General features: G+C 39.8%; 1 protein-coding gene across 3 annotated transcripts; it reads left to right on the top strand.

Annotated features, from left to right (window-relative positions):
- Positions 1-1160: 1160 nt before the first annotated feature.
- Positions 1161-22679, top strand: LOC117859115 (myosin-17). Of its 3 annotated transcripts, XM_034742302.2 has the most exons (53): positions 1161-1356; positions 2204-2332; positions 4327-4470; positions 4554-4699; positions 4804-4960; positions 5086-5144; positions 6086-6245; positions 6343-6492; positions 6600-6736; positions 6835-6981; positions 7055-7156; positions 7255-7312; positions 7400-7501; positions 7752-7789; positions 8073-8199; positions 8290-8457; positions 9376-9507; positions 9594-9703; positions 9783-9843; positions 10658-10835; positions 10935-11140; positions 11275-11394; positions 11473-11571; positions 11761-11949; positions 12179-12318; positions 13490-13657; positions 13876-14043; positions 14379-14546; positions 14741-14908; positions 15560-15727; positions 15803-15970; positions 16577-16744; positions 16852-17019; positions 17101-17268; positions 17385-17552; positions 17850-18017; positions 18187-18354; positions 18472-18639; positions 18894-19061; positions 19159-19368; positions 19482-19602; positions 19687-19779; positions 19871-19951; positions 20027-20221; positions 20590-20931; positions 21010-21141; positions 21225-21295; positions 21380-21479; positions 21554-21610; positions 21712-21768; positions 21851-21931; positions 22036-22118; positions 22208-22679. In XM_034742302.2, exons 1-53 carry the CDS (start codon positions 1354-1356, stop codon positions 22329-22331), a joined length of 7161 nt encoding a protein of 2386 aa, XP_034598193.1. In that variant the 5' UTR covers positions 1161-1353; the 3' UTR covers positions 22332-22679. The 3 variants fall into 3 exon arrangements, with proteins under 3 accessions (XP_034598193.1, XP_034598200.1, XP_034598199.1); XM_034742309.2 differs by lacking the exons at positions 15560-15727; positions 15803-15970; positions 17385-17552 and having other exon boundaries at positions 1163-1356; XM_034742308.2 differs by lacking the exons at positions 1161-1356; positions 2204-2332; positions 4327-4470 and having other exon boundaries at positions 4797-4960.
- The last annotated feature ends 1499 nt before the right edge of the window (positions 22680-24178 follow it).

The following is a 24178-nucleotide window of genomic DNA, read 5'->3' as shown; positions in this document are numbered from 1 at the left end:
TTGTTTATATGTCTACAAATTCAATACGGAATATCATGCGCATGTAGTCCATGACAATAGCTAACGTCATATGCTGATAAGATGCATTATTATTTTCTTTCTCAAAGGATGGAAGGCTGCATTATTCGCACATGGATCACCAACATCACGAACGAGCACCGTTGCCACCACGGAATTCATGATTAAACAGTTGTAGCGCTGCACAACTTGATACCAACGTGCGTATGATGCTAGTTGGTACAGTAATTACGATATCATCATTTTCCAGGCGACTCTACGCAAAGGCTTCAACGGTACACGTACCGATGCACGTAACGGTACAGTTCATAGCGCGAGTACGGCTACGCCGGCACCGACTTTCCAGCTCTTTCTCTCTGCCACCCTCGCCGAAAGCCATGGAGTTTTTCCATCAAATCTACCCAAAAATGACGACTCGCTGCCTAACTGTCGGCCAGGTGGCCCCCGCGCCCTCCCGCCAGTGCATCCACCCCGCCGCTGCCCGGCTGTCCGCTCCTGCCCCCGCGCACATGTCATCCTAACCACCTGCCAAACCCGCCCCGTCAGAGCACTTTCCCCACGCTAAACCGCACAGAGAGCACCATCAGAATCAAATCACAGATCGCCCGCCGTGACCCGATTCTAATCTCGCGCCGGATCCCCATTCCCCCCATTCGTCTAATCTCTCCCGGTTCCACCACCACCGCCTTTCCTTTGATTCCTTCTTCCCCGTCGCCGTCGCGCTCGCCTTTCCCTCCTGTTCCTCCACGGAGAAAGCTGGGGGAAGGTGGCGGTGGGCTTTTGGAAATGTCGCGCGCAGCCGCGCTGGTGCGCTCGTGGTGACGACCCCGATCGCACGTTGGCGCGACCGGGCGGCACAGTTCCATTCCGCCTCGCGCACCGAGATCCATTTGTTTAATCGCGTTACATGACAGTCGCGCCCGGTTGGCTTCCCCTGGCTGTGGCTCCCCCCTCGCCTCACCCCCTCCTCTGTCCTCTCTCTCGCTCCTCCTGTCGTGCCCGCGGTCGCGTCGCCCTCCACCTCCACCACCACCACCACCCCACCAGCCCACCCGCCTCCGCGTCGCTGCTGCTGCTGCCACCGTCGCCCCCCCCCCCCCCCCCCCCCCCCCCCCGCGCGCGCGCGCGCGTTCCCTTCCCGGGGGCGGATCGCGCCACCGCAGAGGCGATCGGCGATCGGCGGGCGCCCGAGGGGAGGAGATCGCCCGTCGGCGCCGCAGCTGCTGCCGCCGCCGACCGAGCCGCGACTCCTCCCGTCCCGGTCCCGCTGCAGCGCCTTCCGGGGTCCGTCCCTCGAGGCAGGGGGCGGGGCGGCTCGATCGCCGCAGATGAGACATGGTGCGTGCCTGGCTATATGACGTTTCTGTTTGTTTGTCCTTTTGTTGCGATGCTGATGTGTCCGAGCGCGAGCTTTGTCTGCTTCCGTTGGCGTCAGTTTTTGGCTGGGTTTGGGGAAGTATCCTGTGGTTTTGCAACTCGTGTCTGGGGGAAAGTGAAGTGAGATTGGAGTTGGCCTTTTGCGGAATTTTGGAGGGTTCCAGTTTTTGAAGCGACGAATTGTTTGGGTTTCTCTGGTGCATTTGTTGGGTGAGCTGAATTCTAGCTTTCTCGCGCAGAGGCAAAATGTAGCCTTAAATAGTTTACTTTTGAAGCCAGTTGGCATCATGTCAGAATAGCAAGCTATGATGCGCTCTGGCTTAGAAAAACTAATGCATTTAATTCAGCTCAATTACTGGTATGGGAGTTGAATGAAGTGAAGTCTGTTCACTCTGGGGAATTAGCAGAACTGCATACTGTTTTCGTTTTGCTATGAGAGTTTCAGGACAGAAGTGCACAGTGCTGGAATAGCTATACAATACATATTTACATGTGATCAGACGATCTGGATTATCATAAGCACTCTGGGGAATCAGCTGAACTGTATACTTTTTTGCTACGATAGTTCCAGGACAGAAATGCACATTGCTGGAACAGCTATACATGCCATGTGGTCAGGCCTGACCGGGATTATCATAAGAAAAACCTGAAGGGTACTTGGTTTGGTATACATGTTATGCTCTGTGAAACCTGCTGACATTTTGTGATTTATCAGGGTGCAACATTTATATATGCATGTATGCTAGTCTGTTGATCTGCCTTGAATGCAATTTAACATGTTGAATTTGCCACTTGTCACATTTTGCAGGCTTCGATGCTAAACATTGTTATAGGCTCTCATGTATGGGTGGAAGATAAAGATTTAGCCTGGGTTGATGGTGAGGTATTCCGAATTGATGGTCAAAATGCCCATGTTCGCACAACCAAGGGGAAGACGGTATGTGTTGCCATGCTGATGAAGTCTGCCAAAAGTTCTTGTTTTGTTTGCTTTTGGGTTCTTCATGATTTCAGCGTTTCAGTTTCTTGTTCAGAGTGCATTTACAACTTTACTGTGTCTGTGTGTGCCACCGCCTGTCATTCTTCTAGTGTTCATTCAAGTATAAAATGATCTTGGCATTTAACCACAGAGTATATTGCAAGACTGTTCCCAGACATACTGTGCCTTTTGTTGGAAGAAAACTAGTGCCTTATGCATAGCCAAGAAAACTTTAAAAACATTGATGAATAACCTGACTGTTGACTATTGGGATGATATAATACTCACTAATGCGTGATTTTATGAGTACTTCTTTCCTTAAGTATATCTAGTGATTGCTTCTTGAAGCTATATATGTAAGGTCTGCAATAACATTGTGTTATACCGTGCCAATTTAGGTGTGTGAATTCCATGCACCTTATTGGATGTCTGATGTCTGAGGAGGTGATGGGGTGGCTATGCTGGAAAAGATGCTCTTGCAATATGCTTAAATCAGGCAAAACATAGCATAACCAGTTTATAACCTTTCTGGATTGGAAACCATGATTTAAAATCTGCAGTATGTGAAATCTCAGTGTGCATGTAAATCATGAGCACAGTAGTCGTACCTGCACGCCTCCACCATCAGACCAGGGCATATTGAACATTCGGCAATTGCCAACACCTAATGGCATCTTACTATAATATGTACCTGCATCTACCCTAAATCTGTTTTACATATTTTAATTATCACAGACAAGGAATTTTCCTCGTAACGGAAAACAAACTACATCTCTATGCCTGTGTGGTTTATAAATATAACAGGCACAGGATTATTTGAATCACTTCTGTCCTGCTTTGTCTCGTAAGGTATCTGAAAATTCTGGTTTGTTATGGCCACAGAAGTGGCCCAATGATACGCTTTTAGCATAGGTTTAGAAATAACCCTGTATCTTATTGATTTGATTGGTTTGCTGTACCTTCAAACTAGTTTGTTTCCAAGTTTTTTAGCTAATAGGTTAGGAACAGACTGATTATATTAGGTTATCAGGGGAATCTGTTTGGAACCTGCTGATCACCTCTTTGAGATCAAGCGAAAATAGACCAAGAAACACCCTACGATACATACCTCCCTCTCATGTTTCTCCCTGTTCTCCTGAACTCCTCTCTAGTCTGTCCATTAATTGCTCTCCTCCCGTGGCACTCTATGACAAGTTCTCACCGTTTGACGTCCCTCCAATGAATGTTTAACCCTCCATGAATTAGCTAGCATTACAGGGTTGCACAAAATGGAGTTGCTATTTGTCTATTTGATGAATATCCCTGCCCACCACCAACTATTTTGTTATTTTTATGTAATTATTGAACCCTTCTTTTCCTTCCCTAGAATGAGAAACTCCACGCGGTTAGAACTCTATGCGATCTATCCTTAGGTGTAAACAAAATTCTCAATAGCGGTTGGCCTCTACCCCACTGCATACCTTGGCTTCTCTTCCAGAGCAGTGAAACACTAACCTGTATTATTGTATAGACCATCTTTGTCTGGGCAAAACATGCGCAAAGATCTGGTAACTTCAGTTTAGCACTAAGAAAAAGCACACAAGTGATTCAGCACACTACCATGTGTACACTGACGAATGTAAATATGTCACTCCCTTTGTTCTACTATATTTGTCCGTAGCACACCATGCGCACAGACCAAGGAAGTAGTAGTTTCAAGGAAAAAAAAGTGAAATGACCATCCATACCCCTATTAGATGTCATAATACAACAGCTGCTCTTCTATTGGAGCATTCAATTAGGGGTAGTGAGTGGCAGTATTGCAAGAACTGCACCCTTGGTATCCTCAATGGACAAACATTGTGGAACGGAGGGAGCAGTATTCTTTACATGTGCCATGATTGCCCTATACCATTACTTCTTTATTTGAAGTTTTATTGTCTCATGAAACTGGTTATCCTTCTGTTTGTAATCAGGTCATTGCAAATATATCAGATATACACCCTAAAGACACAGAAGCACCACCTGGTGGAGTGGATGACATGACAAGGCTATCATACTTGCATGAGCCTGGAGTTTTAGATAACCTGGCTGTCAGATATGCAAAAAATATCATTTATGTGAGTGATGATTCATTACACTGTGGGAAGCACAATTATTATGCAAGTCAACTTTTTCTAATGCTCTTTTCTTGAGTTCCCAGACCTACACTGGCAATATTCTGATTGCAATAAATCCATTCCAAAGGCTGCCTAATCTGGTTGATTCCCGTACTATGGAAAAATACAAAGGTGCAAATCTTGGTGACCTGGATCCTCACGTATTTGCAATAGCTGATGTCTCTTACAGGTGAATGTTTAGACTACTACCATCTAATGTTATTTGTCAACTGCCTACTGGAGGTGCCCCTATATTGATGGTACCATTTTGCGTTCATTTGAATAAGGAAACAGGCAAATGATAAATGAAGGAAAGAGTAACTCCATTTTGGTCAGTGGTGAAAGTGGTGCTGGTAAGACTGAAACTACAAAATTGTTGATGAGATATCTTGCATTCCTGGGTGGGCGATCTGGAACAGGAGAGAGGACAGTTGAACAACAAGTTTTAGAAGTAAGTTAGAAAATTTTGTAAGTCTAACATTTCTTGCTGATGAAAGCAAACATTATATGATAGTCTTGTAAAACTAATCATTCCATTTGTATCTATTGTTTCCATTACTTATGTTTTGGGTCCAGTCTAATCCAGTCCTTGAAGCTTTTGGGAATGCGAAAACCGTTCGGAACAACAACTCAAGGTGATTCCTTTTTCATGGATATCATAATATGGAACTCAGAAGATGTTCGACATGTCTTGTTGTAGACCTAAAGTACAAAACCTTGGTGATAACACCAATAAGTTGAAAATATACAACTGGGTGATAGTGCCCATTGCCTTGCATAACTGAGGGGTATGATGAGATTGCAATATTTGTAGTTGTTAAATCTTGTGGGTGAGTTGGTGCATGAAACTAGATATCAGAGCCAAAGATCTTATGTTGGAGAAATCAATTTGCTACCTCCCTGAAGCCTATGTCCTTGCTGCTGGCTTGACTTTGTGATTTAGGCATGTGAGGGAGGGTTAAAGTATACTGCCTACCTTTTCTCAGCAGCTAATTCATTGGTTTTGTAAGTGTCAAATTGACCAAAGGTATGACCTTACAATTGGTCACGTTTTGTTGAAGGCTTGGGGCACTATAAACGAAAATTATGACAAGGTTGCAATAATTCAATATTAGACCTCAATTTGAAAGCTTTGTAGCAACTGTTTAGTTTTGAGGCACATAGTATCTAACTCAGAACAGTTGCAGCAAATCGGCAGTCGACAGAAAAGGTTTATGTTGAACTCATCCGCTTTTGGCAGATTATTAAACAAAAGAAAAAGCCTGCTGGTAGAACCTTAGGAAAATCTTGTAGCAGCTCTATTGAAAACCAAAGTTACTTCAAACTTATGTGGCATACCAGAACTTTTTATGGTCACTGCAGTCACTAGCCAAACTAGCCTGTTGATAGAAGGAATAGTAGTAATTTGAAAAACTACAACCATTACAAATCTGTGTGAGAGGTCAAAATATTTGTAGGTCATCTGTTTTCACTATTATATAGAAGGATAATTATGTAAACTATATCATTTATGCTCTCGTACTTGCACATACTATAGTACTGACACTTGTTAACCTTTTCTGTCCATGTGGGGAAGTCGATTTGGTAAATTTGTTGAAATCCAGTTTGACAAGAGCGGAAAGATATCTGGTGCTGCCATTAGGACTTACTTGCTTGAGAGATCTCGAGTCTGCCAAATTAATAGCCCAGAGAGAAACTACCATTGCTTTTACTTCCTGTGTGCCGCACCATCTGAGGTAATTTTTTTTTCCAATTTTGATGTAAGTATTTATTTCAGGTCTTCTAACCAAGTTGTTGCATGTGCCATTCTCTATGCAAAATTTGTGGTTGCAGGATCTTAAGAAGTATAAGCTTGGGGACCCATCTTCATTTCACTATCTCAACCAATCAGCTTGCATTAAAGTTGATGGAATCAATGATGCTGAGGAATATCTTGCAACAAGAAATGCAATGGATACTGTTGGCATCACTGAACAAGAACAGGTTTAAAATTCCTCCTCTTTAAGTTCAGTAACAAATTGTTCTTCCAATGTGGATACAGGATCTAGACTGTTAGTAATTTCTTTCTCAAATGGCATGACTATCTACAGGAAGCTATATTCCGGGTTGTTGCTGCTGTGCTTCATCTTGGAAACATAAATTTTGCAAAAGGGAGAGAGGTCGATTCATCTGTAATAAAGGATGACAAATCTAGATTCCATCTTAATACAGCAGGAGAGCTCTTGATGTATGCCTGATGTTTTCCATTCTCCACTTCTCTTTATAACTTTAATGTTATATATTACATGTCTATAATCCATGTTACACTTGGAATGGTCATTACAGGTGTGATTGTGGGAAGTTGGAGAATGCCTTGATAAATAGGGAAATTAATACACCAGAAGGAGTGATTACCACTACAGTTGGTCCGAATTCTGCTACTATTAGCCGGGATGGTTTAGCAAAGCAGATATACTCTCGATTATTTGACTGGTAATAGACTTGGCAATTTATTCCTTACTAATTATATAGTTGTTTTCTAAGTACATAACTTATATTATTGCAGGCTTGTAAACAGAATAAATGCATCAATAGGACAAGACCCAGACTCGAACAAACTGATTGGGGTACTTGATATATATGGTTTTGAAAGTTTTAAAACCAACAGGTAAGTAATTAGTTCCAGAAAGAACAGCAAATTTGTTAATGTGAAAGACCTTTCTGAGGGGTGCTTACTCTCCTACTTGTATGTGACTGTTATAACAGTTTTGAACAACTGTGCATCAATTTCACCAATGAAAAACTCCAGCAACATTTTAATCAGGTATTAAAACGGAACTCATATTTTCGATGGAATTTTTCTTTTTCTTGTTTGCATGAGCCAATTAATACCTGGTGCTTGTTACGGTAGAATGTCTTCAAAATGGAACAAGAGGAATACACAAGGGAGCAGATTAATTGGAGTTACATAGAGTTTGTTGACAATCAAGATGTACTTGACTTGATTGAAAAGGTAAGAGTTGGTTACTTTATGAGATGCATTGCCTCGTGGTTACTAAGGTATTGGTTTATTAAGATTAATCTATCCAAGCCTAGCTTTATCGTCGCATAGTTCAGCTACAATGCCCTACTCACATGATTACAGTAATCAACACACTTGTGCTGTTGTGCTTGACTTCTTGTTGCTCATTCTTATCTATTTCCACCTTTTATCCTCTTATATTCTCATGTTCATCTATCATTTTTCTGTGTTCTGTGTCCAGAAACCAGGTGGCATTATTGCACTTCTTGATGAAGCCTGGTGAGTTTACATGTTTCATATTTTCCTCTGACCAAGCTATTGCTGTGCTTATGTATGCATGATGGAGAGAACTAAAATTATTAGATACTTCCAGTAGGACTATTTTGAGTTTGGTGCACTTCCAGATCCTACTTTCTGTATTCTATTGAATTGAACACCCAGTTTCTACTTTCAAATTAATTGTTCACACATTAATAAAAGATGCACATTCTTGCATAGTTGCATTAATTTTGTGAATACATGCATCTAACAACAGTTACCCTCTTGTCCTGACATTCACCAGCATGTTTCCAAAGTCCACACATGAGACATTGTCTCAAAAGCTGTATGAAAAGTTCAAGAACCACAAAAGGTTTACCAAACCAAAGCTTTCTCGGACTGCATTCACAATTCAACATTATGCTGGAGATGTAAGTATTTCGCACTATAACACTATTCCTGTCGGTCGGTGTTCATATTTTTTGCCCGAGTACAATCATCTTCCTTTTTTATTCCCCCAGGTAACATATCAATCTGATCAATTCCTGGACAAGAACAAAGACTATGTGGTTGCAGAGCATCAAGAATTACTTAATGCTTCTAAGTGCTCTTTTGTATCAGTGTTATTTCCACCGGCAACAGAAGAGAACACAAAATCATCAAAGTCCTCGATCGCATCTCGCTTTAAGGTAACATTTCTACAATATTTAATTTGTGCTTTATATTCCGTTGGCATCTTTATACTATTGACAATCTCTTTGTTCGATCTTTTAATGCAGAAAAAATAAATCTGTTTAGTCGACCTTATAATGTTTTGTACTTTGGATGCTCTTGCTTTGAAAAATGATTTCCTCCTGTATTGCCAAATGCCAATTATGAAAAGTGAAAAGATGCCATGGTTTAAAAATTACCTGTTAGCATGGCTACTAGGTCTGTTTCATTATATTACACTGGGCATTTTGTATTACTATTTAGTGGCTAAAAAGGCATTTCAGGACAAGTAACGCACAGTGCTAGGTAGCTTGATTGCAAATGTGTTAGCTTCTCTGCTAAACAGGAATGTGGGATTTTGACCTTTCTTATTCTTTACACTGTCCATTGGTATCTCCCAATTGATGCACATTACTTCTGTCTGTATGCTGCTGCACCTACTGGGTTACAAGTATATAAGGTTATGGGTTGGGCCATTGATGGTAGGGAACTTGATTGGGAAGGAGCAGGATTATGCTGTAACAGACTGAAAGAAAATATCTGTTAAAACATGAATGTGCCAATGGAGAAATTGTTCGCTGCAAAATATCATTTCACATAATCAAGAGTTGCACTGCAGAATGTAGAAATAATATATTGATGAATGTCCTTTTCTTTAGGTGGCATATTGAGCATCATAATAGCATGGTACCATAGTAGACAGAAGTTTACTTGAATATAGCATTACACATTGAGACTTGATTGAAGTTTAGGGGCCTAGTTGATAAAGTTATAATAAGTGGTACTTCCTAGTAAAGGATGGAGTTCTGATGATATTTACTTTGCTGTATTCTTATGAAAGCTTTGGTGTATATGTCATTGTTGCTGTGTATTTGATTTATCAATGTAATTTGCAGATGCAACTTCACGAGCTCATGGAGACTTTGAGCTCTACAGAGCCACATTACATCAGATGTATAAAGCCAAATAGTGTCCTTAAGCCTGCTATTTTTGAGAACACTAATGTTCTTCAGCAGCTTCGATGCTCGGTAAGGAAACTGTCTAATCCATTTTTGCAAAATTTCTAGATGCTCATTTTATGGTGCGCTTCGCTGATGATTTTCCATCCTAATAGGGTGTTCTTGAAGCCATTAGGATCAGCTGTGCTGGTTATCCCACGAGGAAACTATTCCATGATTTTCTACATCGCTTTCGTGTCCTTGCTCCTGAAATTCTGAAAGAGAAGTGAGCATGATTGGTCTACAATGAAATGCCTTTCCCCTCAATTTTATCCTGTAATTATGACAGTGTTCTTTTCTGATAGAAATGATGAAAAGGTCGCCTGCCAAAAGATTTTGGACAAAATAGGACTGCAGGGTTATCAGGTGAAACACAATTTACTTACCAATCTCCTCAGCATGTACCAAATATTGACATGTTTCTCCTTTCCACAACTTTCACACACACAAAAAGATGATAGGGCATAGAGTCTGGGAGGTTATTCCTTGTTGAGAGAGGGTGCAACATACATAATTGTAAATTTTTTATACAGGGCAAGTGACCCATGAGCTGAAATGGGTGTAAACATTTTACATTAAGAATAGATGGGCAAGTCATGAGGTGGAATGGCCTAAAATTGAAAAAATGGACGGCCTTTGTTTTTGTTTCAGTTAGGAGAACAAGTGGAGAGACCATGTGAGGCCCAACTTCATGTGTTGTTTGGGTTTCAGTTGCGTTCTAGATTATGTTATGTTCTAAGCTGGCAAGTTTCATTGCTTCGAGTCAAAGACATTTTGTTGTTGTATGTAGGCAACATGATTTCTCTCTCTCGAATATATACACAGCATGAGTTACCAAAAAGATTCAAAGAATAAGGCATTGTGTTCACTTGAATGGTACCAATTCACCACGAAGAACTCATGATGCTTTAAGTATAGCGTTGGTTGTTGGTGAGGTTTATTGTGGTTGGAGTGGCAGTGGTGGTGCTTGTAAAAGAAGGAATAAGTGGTTTCAGCAGTGGCCACTCTGGCATTTTATGGCCTTTGTTTCACTTTTTTGTGTAGGCTTATTTCTGTGTACTTTTGAGTCGCAAAAGATTTATCTTGTGTTGCTATTCTATCTAGTATCACACAAAATTGTATGCTTTAGAAGTTTATATACTCATTGCTTTCATACTGTAAAATGCGTTCTGAGCAACAGATAGGAAGAACTAAGGTATTCCTGAGGGCTGGTCAAATGGCTGAACTGGATGCTAGAAGAACAGAGATGCGAAATAATGCAGCAAGAGGCGTTCAAAGTCAATACCGTACCCATGTCGCTCGTGAGCAGTTCCTAGTACTACGAGACGCATCTATTTGTTTGCAGTCTTTTGTTAGAGGTAAAACCTTTCCATATGGTCTTTGAAATAAAATGCATGCTCATAGAGGCACAGTGGAGCCTTTGTACATATAATAAGATCACTGTTTTTTAATTACAGCAAGATTGGCTTGTAAACAACATGAATTCCTGAGACAGCAAGCAGCAGCATTGAGAATTCAGAAAACCACCAGATGGTATTTTGCCTGGAAAACTTATTGCCAACTGCGCTTGTCAGCCGTTACATTGCAGGCAGGGCTAAGGGCCATGGCAGCTCGCAATGAATTCAACTTCAGAAAGAGAAATAAAGCTTCAGTCCATATCCAGGTAGTTTAGCTTTTTCTTATAGCAATTTGCTGCTGTTTTACTTAGCAGATGGACATTAATCTCCTGTCTCTATTATACATTCTTCTAATTTTTTGCTTCTATTTGGACCATCACTATGACACTTCCTGCTGCAGTCCCAATGGCGCTGCCACAGAGATTACTCGAATTATATGAAGTTGAAGAGGGCAGCACTAACATATCAGTGTGCTTGGCGAAGAAGGGTTGCTAGGAAGGAGTTGCGGAAGCTCAGAATGGTACTTGAGCACCTAGTTGGTATTTGATTGATTCTGAAAGATTTATTCTAAGCCTGTTTTGGGTTGCATGCTTTCTAGGCTGCAAGAGATACACAAGCTCTAAAGGTGGCAAAAGAGAAACTTGAGGAACGTGTGGAAGAGCTAACAAGCCGCCTGGGCCTAGAGAAGAAACTAAGGGTCAATACTTGGTCTTGAATCCCATTGGAATTGTTGAAAAATATTTAAATACTTGGCTACATGAGCCTATTCTTTTAAACCTAGAAGTACACCAAGCATCCTGTACTGACACACATAGTGCAACCGCACTTTTTATGCTTAAGTATACATAGCATCTATGAACCATACTCATGTATATTCAATTTACAGGCTGATCTGGAGAAGTCCAAAGAAGAAGAAGTTTCAAAACTGAAGGTTGCTCTTCATGAGATGGAGCAGCGAGTTGAAGAAGTCAAAGCAATGCAGGAACAAGAATCAGCTAAAAAGGCTGTTGAGGAAGCTCTAGCTCAAGAAAGAGAAAAGATCAGTTTGTTGACTACTGAAATTGAGGGCCTCAAGGTATGTTTTCACCCATGATATTACTGTTTTTTTTGCAACTCATCTACAAGCAGAAGGATTCAAACAAGGAAGTCTTGTTCTGTTTTATCAAATGAATATTCTTAAGTGAATATACTCAATAATATATTATCATAAGATTTCTTTTAGAATTTAATTAAGTTGTAGCCTAAACTTAGCGCATTAGGCACTGTTCAGAATGTTTGAGAATGGGTGCATGCTATTATTACAGGCACTGCTAGTAGCTGAACGAGAGGAGAATGATGTAGCAAGGAAAGCACATGCCAATGCTCTGGAAATGAATGAAGAGTTAAATAAGAAAGTCAGTGATGCAGATGAAAAGATCAAGCAATTTAATGATACTGTACAGAGGTTTGTTGCTTAATTTCCTGAACTTCATGACATTGTTTCTTGACTCTTGTACAGAGCTGGTCCAGATGCATTTAGCATTCAGGATCTATCAGTGCTAGAATGGAAATATTATAGCAGCGGCAGCCAAATATATTTACGATTTTATGGACTCCAAAATTAGTTAGCTGCCATAGCGAGATCTTTTTCCTCGAACTACGCATGAGAGCTGCGTGTCATTTCATTAAGAAAGAAGAGAACAGTACAACGATCCTGGAAAAATCCAGATCGAGCTTAACACCACACACGCACACACACGCACGCACACATGCACACACACAAGACTTGGCACTAAAAGGGAACAAACATGACCAGGTGACCTTCGGGGTTTTAAACCACCGCAGTCAACGACTGAGCAAGGAGCTCCTGGAGCCTGGATGCTCCAGCCAGGCACCACAAGCTGCACTCATCCGCCACCGTACAGGCATTGGGAGATCTTAACTTAAAACTGTCGTGTATTGGAAAATATATCTTCTTACCTATGTTGAAGGGATGGTCCCTTGTCATTGTTGTCTAAGGGAGCTTCCAGAAACACAGGTGATTAGAGCTTCATACATAATTCTACTGGTGAAAGCTTGCATGCAGCACATGAAGACATGCGTGCTCATGCATACAATGATGGAAGCACATAAGTTTTCTCGTTCAGATATTATTTCACATGTCAATCTTTTTTTTCTCGAATACGCATGAGATTTGTGTATCGAATGAAACAAGTGCAACACCCAATCCACCTAACAACAAATTAGAACATGTGCGCCAAAGAATAACGACCCAACCAACACAGCCTCTACACCTAGACAGCTACCAAGATCAAATTCATGTGACAATTATAGTTGGATTTTATTTGCATGATGCACAATTTATTCATTTGGGGAACGAGAACTGAACCAATCTGATTGTTGCAGATCTAGAATTTTATTTGCAGGGGCACTTCATAATATATGTTGTGATTTTGAAACAATGAGTGTCTTGTTAATTTAAAAAACTGGGAGCTTTTGTTGTCATTCGTAGATTCACTCCTGTATGCTCCAATTGTTCTGGAAGTTGTCACAGTTTCTGACTTTGATAGGTGGTAATATTTCTAAATTATCTTAGGCATTACTCTGATAATGTTTCCTTTTCTGTATCGGTGTAGACTAGAAGGGACTATAAGAGAAGGAGAGACCCTTTTGCTAACTGAAAGACAACAAAATGAAGCAGCTAGTGCTACACTTGCTGAATCTCAAGCAAGAAATGGAGCATTGGTAAGCAAGCTTGAAGATGCTGTGAAACAAAATGATCTCCTCCAGGAAACTGTTCAAAGGTTTGTGCTTATTCCAGAAAATAATGTGGTCAACTCTGTGAATTGTAGCATCATCAATAATCCCTAATTTGCATATTTTATAAGGTCATAGCTACTTTTTGGAAAAGAATAATTGGCCTGAAAGAACAATGGTGTTCATGATTGTTAGCGGTACAGATTTAATCTTCCTTCTATATATGTGTTCCATTTCCAATAGCTCGCCTCATTGTGGAATGCAGATTTGAAGAAGCCATGAAAAATCTGGAATCTTCTCTAACATTTGAGAAGCAACAGCACGAGGCAAGTTTGGTAGAACTAGCTGAAGCACGAGAAAAAATTGAAGAACTTCAAAGAGAAGTTGGGGACACTGATGAAAAATCCACCCTGCTTCAGACTGCTATACAAAGGTTTTCCTTTTCTTCCCTTTGCAAGAATTATAACCTCTTGCGTTCATGCATTAAGTTTTTCTGAGCATTTTTTTATTTGATGTTTTCTTCGCAACTATATATTTTATAATTGATAAAACTCCGTTAAAATTTCCTTTTACCTTTTGAGGGGATGCATCAAGAGAGAGCCTGGTGTAAGAAAATAGTATCTAGTAAATAGAAAAGATATGTTTTGAGACAATGAACTAAAAAGTTACAATGTATGGGTCTATTTTCACAGAGAAAAGGAATTGATCAACTCCTCACTTTTTTTGGGAGACTAACAGTTGTTCCTTTTCTTTCATGGGTGAACGTAGCCTTGAAGAAAGATTAAGGGAGAAGGAGGCTCTATTGGCAACAGAAAGACAAGAAAGTGAAGCAACTAAGAAGTCGCTTAGTGAATCTGAGGATAGAAACCAGGAGTTACTTATGAAAACTGAAGTCGCTGAAAAAGAAATTGCTCATTTCCAAGAAACTATCCAAAGGTCTGTACTTAATGTTTAACTTTGCCTATTTTTATGCTTGAGGGCATTTCATTTTTTAATTCCAAATTTCACTTACTAATTCTGCAGTCTTATGATCTTTTTTTCCCTCTCTGGAACCGGCAGGAGAGCTGCCCATCATTAGTTAGTGACCATTCTTATTCTCTTAGCTAATCATTTGTTCCCCATTGTGTTAGACATGAAGAAAATATGGCAGCACTAGAAACTTCGTTGAGATCTGAAAGGCAGCAAAATGATGCAATCATGAAACAACAAGCTGACTCTCAGGCGGAAATAGGAGAGCTGCAAAGGAAGCTTGAAGATGCTGATGGAAGAAACAAGCTTCTTCAAGATTCTTTACAGAGGTTCCATTCTTACCTTAGTCTCAGATGCCTACTTATTTGTCTGTCAAAATGCATGCACCATGTTACTGAACTCACATGGATAAGCACTCTTGTCCTGTAACTATAAAGGTTATTTCTTTTCCAAGATTAACATGTTGCTGAATAGTCTCAAGAAAATCAAGCAATAAGTAAAGAAGTTAAAAAAAATATTACGAGAGAAAGTTAAAATGTCCATGTCACATGCTCAATCAGATTACCATTGGACAATAGAACATGACAACCTTAGCAGTTAGTTGTCAGAAGAAGGAAAAAACTTGACTAGGAGACCCTAACATCAATATGTAGAAGGTGAGAATCAAACCCTGGTTGGCTGGGTGACAACCACCACCACTAGCAAGTATATCTCAGGGGGATTTTCAGCATATAGTTGTTAGAGATCATCAATCATCATGCTTAGCAGTTAACAGAGCTTTTCTATGATCGTAGACGTGTAAGAAATATGAAGCTGTAGCTATCCACTATATAGGTATTATTAGCGTTCAAGTTAGATTTGATATATTCGAGGCTATGGTACCAAGTTCAAAGCACATAAGAGCTATTTAAATGGTACCAAGTTAGATTTTATGAGGCCTTTTAATTAGCCACGTTGTATTCTTTCGCAATACAACTTAGACTTGAAGAAGATGCTACTGCACGAGAGGCTTTAATGGTTACTGAAAGGCAAGAAAACGAAGTGACAAAAAAGACACTAACAGAAGCTCTGGATCAAATCGAGGAATTAGTCAAAGAAGTTGAGTGTGCTAACCACAGTGTGCATCAGCTTCAAGATAGTATACAGAGGTACTGCAACATAGCAGTCGTTTATGGTACCTAATTGTGTTTCTTGATTTTTACCATTTCTATCCATCAACGTAGACTGGAACAGAGCGCAGTTGCAAGAGAGGCAACTTTACTAACAGAACGTCAGGAAAAAGATGCAATATCAAAAGCTTTAGCAGAGGCACAAGGAAGGATCGAAGGTTTACTGAAGGAAATTTATTCTGCTAGTAGAAAAACCGATCAACTTCAAAATACTATAGAAAGGTTTGTTTTTTTTGGTTACCAGAAAATCACTTCAGTTACATACCTGTGTTTGCATGGGAATTCCTTAGAGCTAAGGAGTGCTCATGTACTCTCGTAATCTTTTCCACTTTGTAACTGTGATAAACTGATAATTAGTGTTGTAATTGGCCATGCATAATTTGGAGAAGATGCTGTTGCAGCTATCAGCACATTTCCTCCATAGAATAGTTGTTGGAGTGGAAGAAAAATATGTGACTAAGAAGATGATGACTTCGTTGATCTGTGGATAGTGGATGACCTGTAGACCCTTTTGTACCATGATTCAGGGCTGGCGAGCTTGTTGACATTAAGTGAAGTAGTAAATTAAGGAAGCCATGTCCATGAAGCTGTGAAGTGGGGCGAAGATAACCTAATAACCTAGTATCGTGATGTTTCTTTTAACTTGTGCTAATAAAGATTCTGTAGAAACCAGCTGTTATGTGTTGACACAGGAGATGTTTAGTAACTGCTCGCTTGTTGAATGGGTATCTTGGAAATCACTTGACGATTTGATGACACCTGGCTTGGTTGTCTATTTGATCATCAAATTTATGGATCATAACCATTTTAATCTGATCCTGAACGTAGGTTAGAAGAGGGTGCAACAACAACAGATGCTCTTTACTTAGAAGAAAAGCAAGAGCATGACCAAACGAAGAAATCACTCTCTGAAGCTCAAGAGATAAACAAGGAATTACTAACGAAAATTGAGGAAGCTGAGAAAAACATAGATCAGCTTCTGGAGAATGTGGAAAGGTCCGTTTTGGTTTGCTAACTCTATTTGGTAGCAAAGGACTGCTCTTTATCTTTTTTTTTACCTTCTGACCTAAACCGGTTTCCTTAATTTTATTCAATTAATATAGACTGGAAAAAGATACAACTGCAAGAGAGTCTATACTGCTTACGACAAAGCAAAGTTACGATGAGACTGCAAAATTGCTACTTGAATCTCAAGAGAGAAACCAAGAGTTAATGCACATAGTAGAGGACTCAGCAAGCAAAATTGTTCTGCTTGAAGACTCAGTAAAAAGGTTTAATCTCTTTTCTTACAAGTATTGTGAGATTCAAACCAACTTTCCACTAAGTGTAATACTTCTCTTCTTTGTACATAGACTTGAAGAAAGTACTGCAGATAAAGATTCTTTATTGGCTATAGAAAGGCACGAAAACAGTGAAACCAAGAAAGAATTAGCTGGTTCGCAGAAAAAGATTGAGGAATTGCTAACTGAAGTGCAAGATACCCGTACATGTATTGCAGAACTTGAGGAATCGGTTAGGAGGTCTGTAATTTGTCCTTATAGGGTTGGGTCATCCTTCTATTCAGACTTCAGTGCACTAACCTTATTTTTATCTTCAATTGCATAAAACGACAATGTGTTCCAATTCGTATGCATAGACTTGAAGGCAATTTGGGAGTAACTGAAGCTTTATTGCTAACTGAAAAGGAACAGAATGCTTCTACTTTAAAATTACTTTCAGAAGCACAATTGAGAATTGAAGATTTAATAAAGAAACTTGAAGGTGCAGATAGAAAATCTGATAGCCTTCAGGATACAATAACAAGGTTAGATTGCTTTCTTTCTTTTCCCTCTTTTTTTGGGTTGTTTCAAGGATTTTCCCACTGTGTTCACACGTCAGTAAGATAACGGAGCAGGAAATCCTCTAATTATCTCCAAAAGAGTGGAAAAATTGGGAAAAAACCATTGATTTTCCCTTTTCTAGTGTCAATTGTTGGGGGTATTTACTACATGCATTGTTTTTTTTTAGATCTCTCAAGTTTCTTTTGTAGAGTTAAAGCTTCAACATCAATCTTTGTCAAGTTATGACCTAGAAGTGATTTTTTGTCCTTTCCCATTCACAGACTTGAACAAGAGGCCACTGCCAAAGAGGCTTTATTGCTTACTGAAAAGCAGGCACATGAGGCAACAAGGAAGACTCTCAGTGAAGTTCAGGAAAGGAATGAAGAATTGCTGAAGAATATTCATGATAATGATAAACATATTCTTCAGCTTCAGTTTACTATACAGAGGTCCATTATTGTTCCTTGGTTTAGTTGTTGATACATATGAACTTTTGCTAGATTGTACATAGTGCACTTTGCACTTGAAAATTTTCTCTAGGGCACTAATTATTAGCTGAACAAACTCCATCCCTCAAATATTTGACATATCAACTATTATTTTCTTTTACAAACACAGGCTTGAGGAAACTACAGTTGCGAATGAGAATTTGCTGTTGAGAGAGAGGGAGCAGAATGATGCAACATCAAAAGCGCACGTTGAGAGTCAAGAAAAATATGAAGAATTACTAAAGAAATTTGTTGATGTTGACAGGAAAATTGACCTTCTTCAAGGTACCATAGAAAGGTATGACATCTGCATTTTCTTATTAGGCCTAATTTCGGACTTGTATGTTTTGGCAGTGCATAAAATCTCCTGTATTGTTATGAGATTTTAATGCTTCATATCATGTCTTCATTTCAGGCTTGGAGAAAATACAACAACAAAGGATGCTCTGCTGCTATCAGAGAGGCATGAAAAGGATGCAGTTAAAAAAGCACTTACTGAGGCTGATGAGAAAAATGAAGAGTTACTGATGAAAGTTGAAGATGCTAATGAAAAAATTGAACACCTTCAAACTATGATTATTAAGTGCGTACCTTCGCTGGTATTTTGTCAATGCTTTATTAATATTGTACACCTACCAATCCATGCATGCTTGCATACCCGTTCATGGGCAAAAGCAGACATAGCAATGCAATAAATAAATCTGTACCTTGGCCAATGATCACACAATGTTTTATCCATATGCCACACCTCCCACCATGTGTGCATGATTGCTCACATGCCCATCATGTGCTATATCAAATCTTATCAAATTACATTATTGCTTCTGAATAAAACAGGCTTGAAGATAATGTAGCTGCAAAAGATGTTTCTTTGGAAGCTGCAATGAAGGAAAATGACACAATCAGGAAATCTCTTACTGAAGCTCAAGAGAGAAATGATGAATTACTCAAGAAAATTAGTGACAGTGAATACAGGATCCACTTACTTCAAGACACTGTACAAAAGTTAGTATCGCTATTATCTATGTATCTTTCTGTAATTGTCATATGCTGATATTATTATTATATTTTGAAATCTAATTACTTTCTTCTCTGAAACAAGGCTTCAAGTAGATGCAATATCAAGATTGTCTTCTTTTGTAATGGAAAAACAAGAAAGTGATGCTGCAAAAAGAGCTGTTACTGAAGCTCATGAAAGAAATGAAGATTTACTGAAGAGAAATGAGGACCTCCTCAAGAGGAATGATGATTTGATTAAGAAAATTGAAGAGTCTAATAAAATTGTCATTCAACTTCAGGAAGCTCTACAAAGGTGTGCAGTTGCATACTTCGTGTTCCATTATCTCAAATAGATATAATTGGTATTTCTTTATATATTATTATGAACTCTGACCGAATAATTCTTACCTATCCTTACTTAAACAGAATTGAAGGAAAAGCAGCCAACTTAGAGGCTGAGAACCAAGCTCTTCGTCAACAAGCAACTGCAACTCCACCATCTACTGCTAAATCTCCAGCTTCACGCTCAAAGATCACAAGGATCCATGTAAATGTCTCTTTAAAGAACCTTCTTTAAATATACTTGCACAGTCATTTAACACTCAAAATTGGAACTACTGCTGTTTTTCAGAGAAGTCCAGAGAATGGCCATATTTTGAACGGTGACATGAGGCAAACTGAGATGAAGCCGTCGACTAGCACATCAGAAGCAATAACATCAGCAGTGAGTTTAACCATGTATAAAGCTTCATAATGCATCTGAAGAATTTCTCCAAAATTGAGCTGTTAAATTGCATTATAAAATATGTTTATAGGGCAATGTTCCTGACTCGGGTGACCAAAAGGAATTTGAACATGGAGAAAAACTGCAAAGAATACCAAGACAGAAATATCAGGTATGCTACATGCTGTTTGTTGAATTGAACTCTTAATTTTACTGTTGTAATGATAGTTTTGTTATTTTTTTGAAGCCTTCCCATCACCAGCAGCCCCAGGACGATCAGCAGTGGTTACTCACCTGTATTTCACAATATCTTGGATTTTCTGGGAGCAAACCTGTTGCAGCTCTCCTTATATACCAATGTCTTCTCCATTGGAAATCATTTGAAGCAATGAAGACGGGTGTCTTTGACAGCATTTTGCATGCTATAAACTCAGCCACAGAGGTTCCTGTCACTTAGTTTGTTTTTTTAAACAAAGTCATCGTGATGCTTTTTAAGATTGATGAAGCACTACTTCTACTTGGTGAAAAGAGAACTAGAGAATTTTATTCATCAAATCTTATAGTAATCTGAACACAAAAGCACATCTATTCAACATGTATATGAAATAAAGATTGGCGATATCAGAGCCTACATGCACACTCAGTCACTCTGGAAGCCTAGAAATTTGGATAAAAATGGAAAGTGAAAAGCTTACATGCCAACTTTGGCGATTCCTTTTCCATTTATTTTTATATTGCATACAAGACCACATCATGCTATTGTACTAGAATTTGACTAATTGTCCTGTTATTTTCTTCCCCTCCTCAAAGGCTCAAAATGATATGAGAACATTGGCGTATTGGTTGTCCAACTTGTCTACGTTAACAGTTCTCCTTCAACGGTCATTCAAAACTACTAGGACGGCAATCTCAACTCCAAGGAGAAGATTTTCATCAGAGCGGATCTTTCATGGAAATCAAGCTCCAAATGCTGGGCTGGCTTATCTCAGTGGACAATCAGCTGTTGGTTCTGCTGGATTGCTTCAAGTTGAAGCAAAATATCCAGCTTTGCTATTCAAACAGCAGCTTGTGGATCTAATTGAAAAGGTTTATGGTATGATAAGTGACAGTGTGAAGAAGGAGCTAAACCCTTTGCTTGAATTGTGTATACAGGTACTGCTACCTTAAAGATGAACGCTGATTCGAAATTTTATCCCCAATTGAAAGATGTCTAAACATAAAACTTGTCAGGATCCACGAACTTCTCACTCAAGTCTTGCAAAAGGCCATCTTAATGGCATGGGTCAACAGAACCAACTCACACACTGGTTGGGCATTGTGAAAATCCTCACTAGCTACTTGGATGTACTGAAGGCAAATCATGTAAGTGCTAAACTATTATTGACCTGTGGCATCCATTAGCAAAATATTTGGAATGTACATATCTTACTCTATCGAATTTGTAGGTTCCATCAATTTTGGTGCACAAACTTTTCACTCAAATATTCTCACTGATTGATGTTCAACTATTTAACCGGTAAATATGTTGTCCTTGTTATGTATGATGTTATCTTGTCTTCATATGTGTAATGTTTCTCTAAGATCTTTGCTTTGAAACTAGATTACTTTTGCGGCGTGAGTGCTGTTCATTTAGTAACGGGGAATATGTCAGAGCTGGACTAGCTGAACTAAAACATTGGTCTGACAATGCTACTAGAGAGGTTAATCACTCTTCCCTGTTTTGGGATTGGTTTCCCAAAATGCCATTGGCTTATATGTTCTATATTTAACACAGTTTGCAGGTTCAGCATGGGAGGCTTTGAGGCACATCAGACAAGCTGTCGATTTCCTGGTGTGACAACACATTATTTAATACTTGACAATTTTCGGATATGTTTTCAGATAACAATTTTCTAATCATAAATACGTTGGTCCTTGCTACTCTTTTATCAGGTGATTTCTCTTAAGCCAATGAGGACATTAAGAGAGATACGCACTGATGTGTGCCCTGTAAGTATTTTGCTTGACCAAGTTTCTTCTGCTGCTTATCTTTCCTCTTACGGTTGTACTCATATTTTTATGATATATTTAGGCCCTCAGCATACAACAGCTAGAGCGAATAGTTAGTATGTACTGGGATGATGTGAATGGTACAAACACTATTTCAGCAGAGGTAAGTTGTCAGCTTCCGTAATGTAGTTTATGGTCTTGGCACACTTAGGTTTGTGTGCCTTTCGAAAAAACAACAGTTGACAAATCCAACCTATCTATTTGTAGTTTACATCGAGCTTGAAATCTGCTGTACGTGAGGAATCGAATATGGCCACAAGTTTTTCTATACTCCTAGATGATGATTCCAGGTTCGTTATATGTGAAAAATGTTAAGCCATATTATTTTTAAAAACTATTACCACCGATATCTCAGGATTTCACTCATTCCTCAATGCAGTATACCTTTTTCACTTGATGATATTACAAAGACATTGCCAGCCATTGAGGTGGCTGATGATGACTTGCTGCCTTTTGTCCATGAAAACCCAAGCTTTGCGTTTTTATTGCAAAGAGGGGAGTAGTCAGTTTTTCTCTCACCATGGAGATTTCGCCCACCTGTGGATAAATCAGGATTCCTGCCTAGGATGTACAGTATGCGTGATTCTTTTTATACCAGATAGCAAGGCATTGAAGATTAGGTGCTAGGTGAGTTTATAGGCTTCTGATTTTCATTGATTTGTTTGTTGATTGTATATTTGTATTCAGGTTCTTGCCATTTTTTTTCGTTGTAGTCATTTTTTGGGCATGTATACTAGGGGCTAAGGGCAGAAGGCCCTGCCCTGTGAGCATAGAAGCACGAGGTGTTGCTGTAAGTAGGGAAGCTGTACATGTGTTGTAAATGATAAAAGAAATAGAAATCCCATTGTCCAGCTGGTGTGTAGTGATGGCGTTGCGGTTGGTGTGTTGGTACCTTTTCGTATCATGTATTATTTGTTGTATTGTTCACCAGTTCTAGTGTACATAGCACGCTGAAGACTTGTTCTGTGGTGCCAGTTTGAATGTGTAATGTGCTACAAGGATGTCATGCTTACTTGCATGTCCTCTCTGATGAACACCATTTTAACAGTTATCAGGGTTTCTGTTCTGAAATCCTGAACCCGAGTTTTTGTGGTCTTATCGTAACACTCCTGTCGAATGACCACGGTTGGCCCGGGCCAGTAAAGCATGCTACTACAACAGCAGATCTAGAAGCTTGGCCAAATTACAATTGTATCGGAAGGCCCGATTGCCATTTTGCCTGGATGAAGTGAAACATTTCCCTGGAAGGCTATAGCACGGCGTCACAGTAACTTCATCTGTTCCTTACGCAAGAACTAGGAGCCATTTTGGTATTCGTATGCATATGGAATATTCGGCGTGCAGCCATTGGGACCGGTGCTGTCAATACAAGGAGAAATGAACTAGGAGCCACGGCCGCGAGTACACCTAGCCGGCCGGGAGGCTCCAAAGTATACCATCTTTTTTATTTTTTAGCTTTTTTTTTAAAGATTCTCACAAATACATTCCTGGCGGAACCAATTTCAAAAATAAACCCTTAGCTTGGCACCATCCACGCTGGCGTCAAGCTTACACGTCTCGACGCCAGCCATCCTGGCGCCAAGGTCCATGCGCAGCTTCTGACGCGGATTGCGGAGGCTTGGCGCCAAGCTTGGTGCCGTAGGCCTTGGTGTCGAGTAATTTACCCTATGCCTCCTGACGTTTCGAACGAAACAAGTATAATTATTCTGAAGAGTGTGCAACAAACTATGCTCTAGTTCAACTGGTTAGGACGTGAGCTTCTCATCCCAAAGACTTGAGTTCAAATCCCTTTGTTGAATCTTTTTTCTACATTTTATTTTTTCTTCTAGCGTCCGGCAAGGGGATTTCCTGCCTCTAGCAGGGGGAAACAGGGGTTTGAACTTAGGTCTTTGGGATAAGAAGCCCACGTCCTAACTAGTTGAACTAGAGCCAAGGCTTGGCGCCATCATGGATGGCGCCAAAGTCCCACCATGTCGGCATCCGCGCCAGCAACTGCGCGTGAACCTTGGCGTCAGGATGGCTGGCGTCGAGACGTGTAAGCTTGGCGTCAGCGTGGATGGCGCCAAGCTAAGGGTCCATTTTTGGAATTAGTTTCGCTAGGGGCGTATCGTGAGAATCTTTCGCAAAAGACTAAAAAACAAAAAAGTCGGTCCTCTGGAGAAACACACGCACGCACACGATGCCATTGACTTGGGGGGTGTTTGGATCCCGGGCTAAATTTTAGCCCCTGTCACATCAAATGTTTGGACACTAATTAGGAGTTTAAACATAGGCTAATTACAAAACCACTTTCACAACCCCTAGGCTAAATTACGAGATGAATCTATTAAGCCTAATTAGTTCATAATTT

Source organism: Setaria viridis, chromosome 5 (assembly GCF_005286985.2).
Source record: "Setaria viridis chromosome 5, Setaria_viridis_v4.0, whole genome shotgun sequence".
NCBI lineage: Eukaryota > Viridiplantae > Streptophyta > Magnoliopsida > Poales > Poaceae > Setaria > Setaria viridis.
This window is presented reverse-complemented; position numbering and strand designations above follow the sequence as displayed.

Coding starts and splice junctions, on each gene's coding strand:
- LOC117859115 (XM_034742302.2), top strand. Junction 6,246..6,342: donor TGTGTGCCGCACCATCTGAG/GTAATTTTTTTT, acceptor TTGTGGTTGCAG/GATCTTAAGAAGTATAAGCT. Junction 11,395..11,472: donor AGTTGCGGAAGCTCAGAATG/GTACTTGAGCAC, acceptor CATGCTTTCTAG/GCTGCAAGAGATACACAAGC.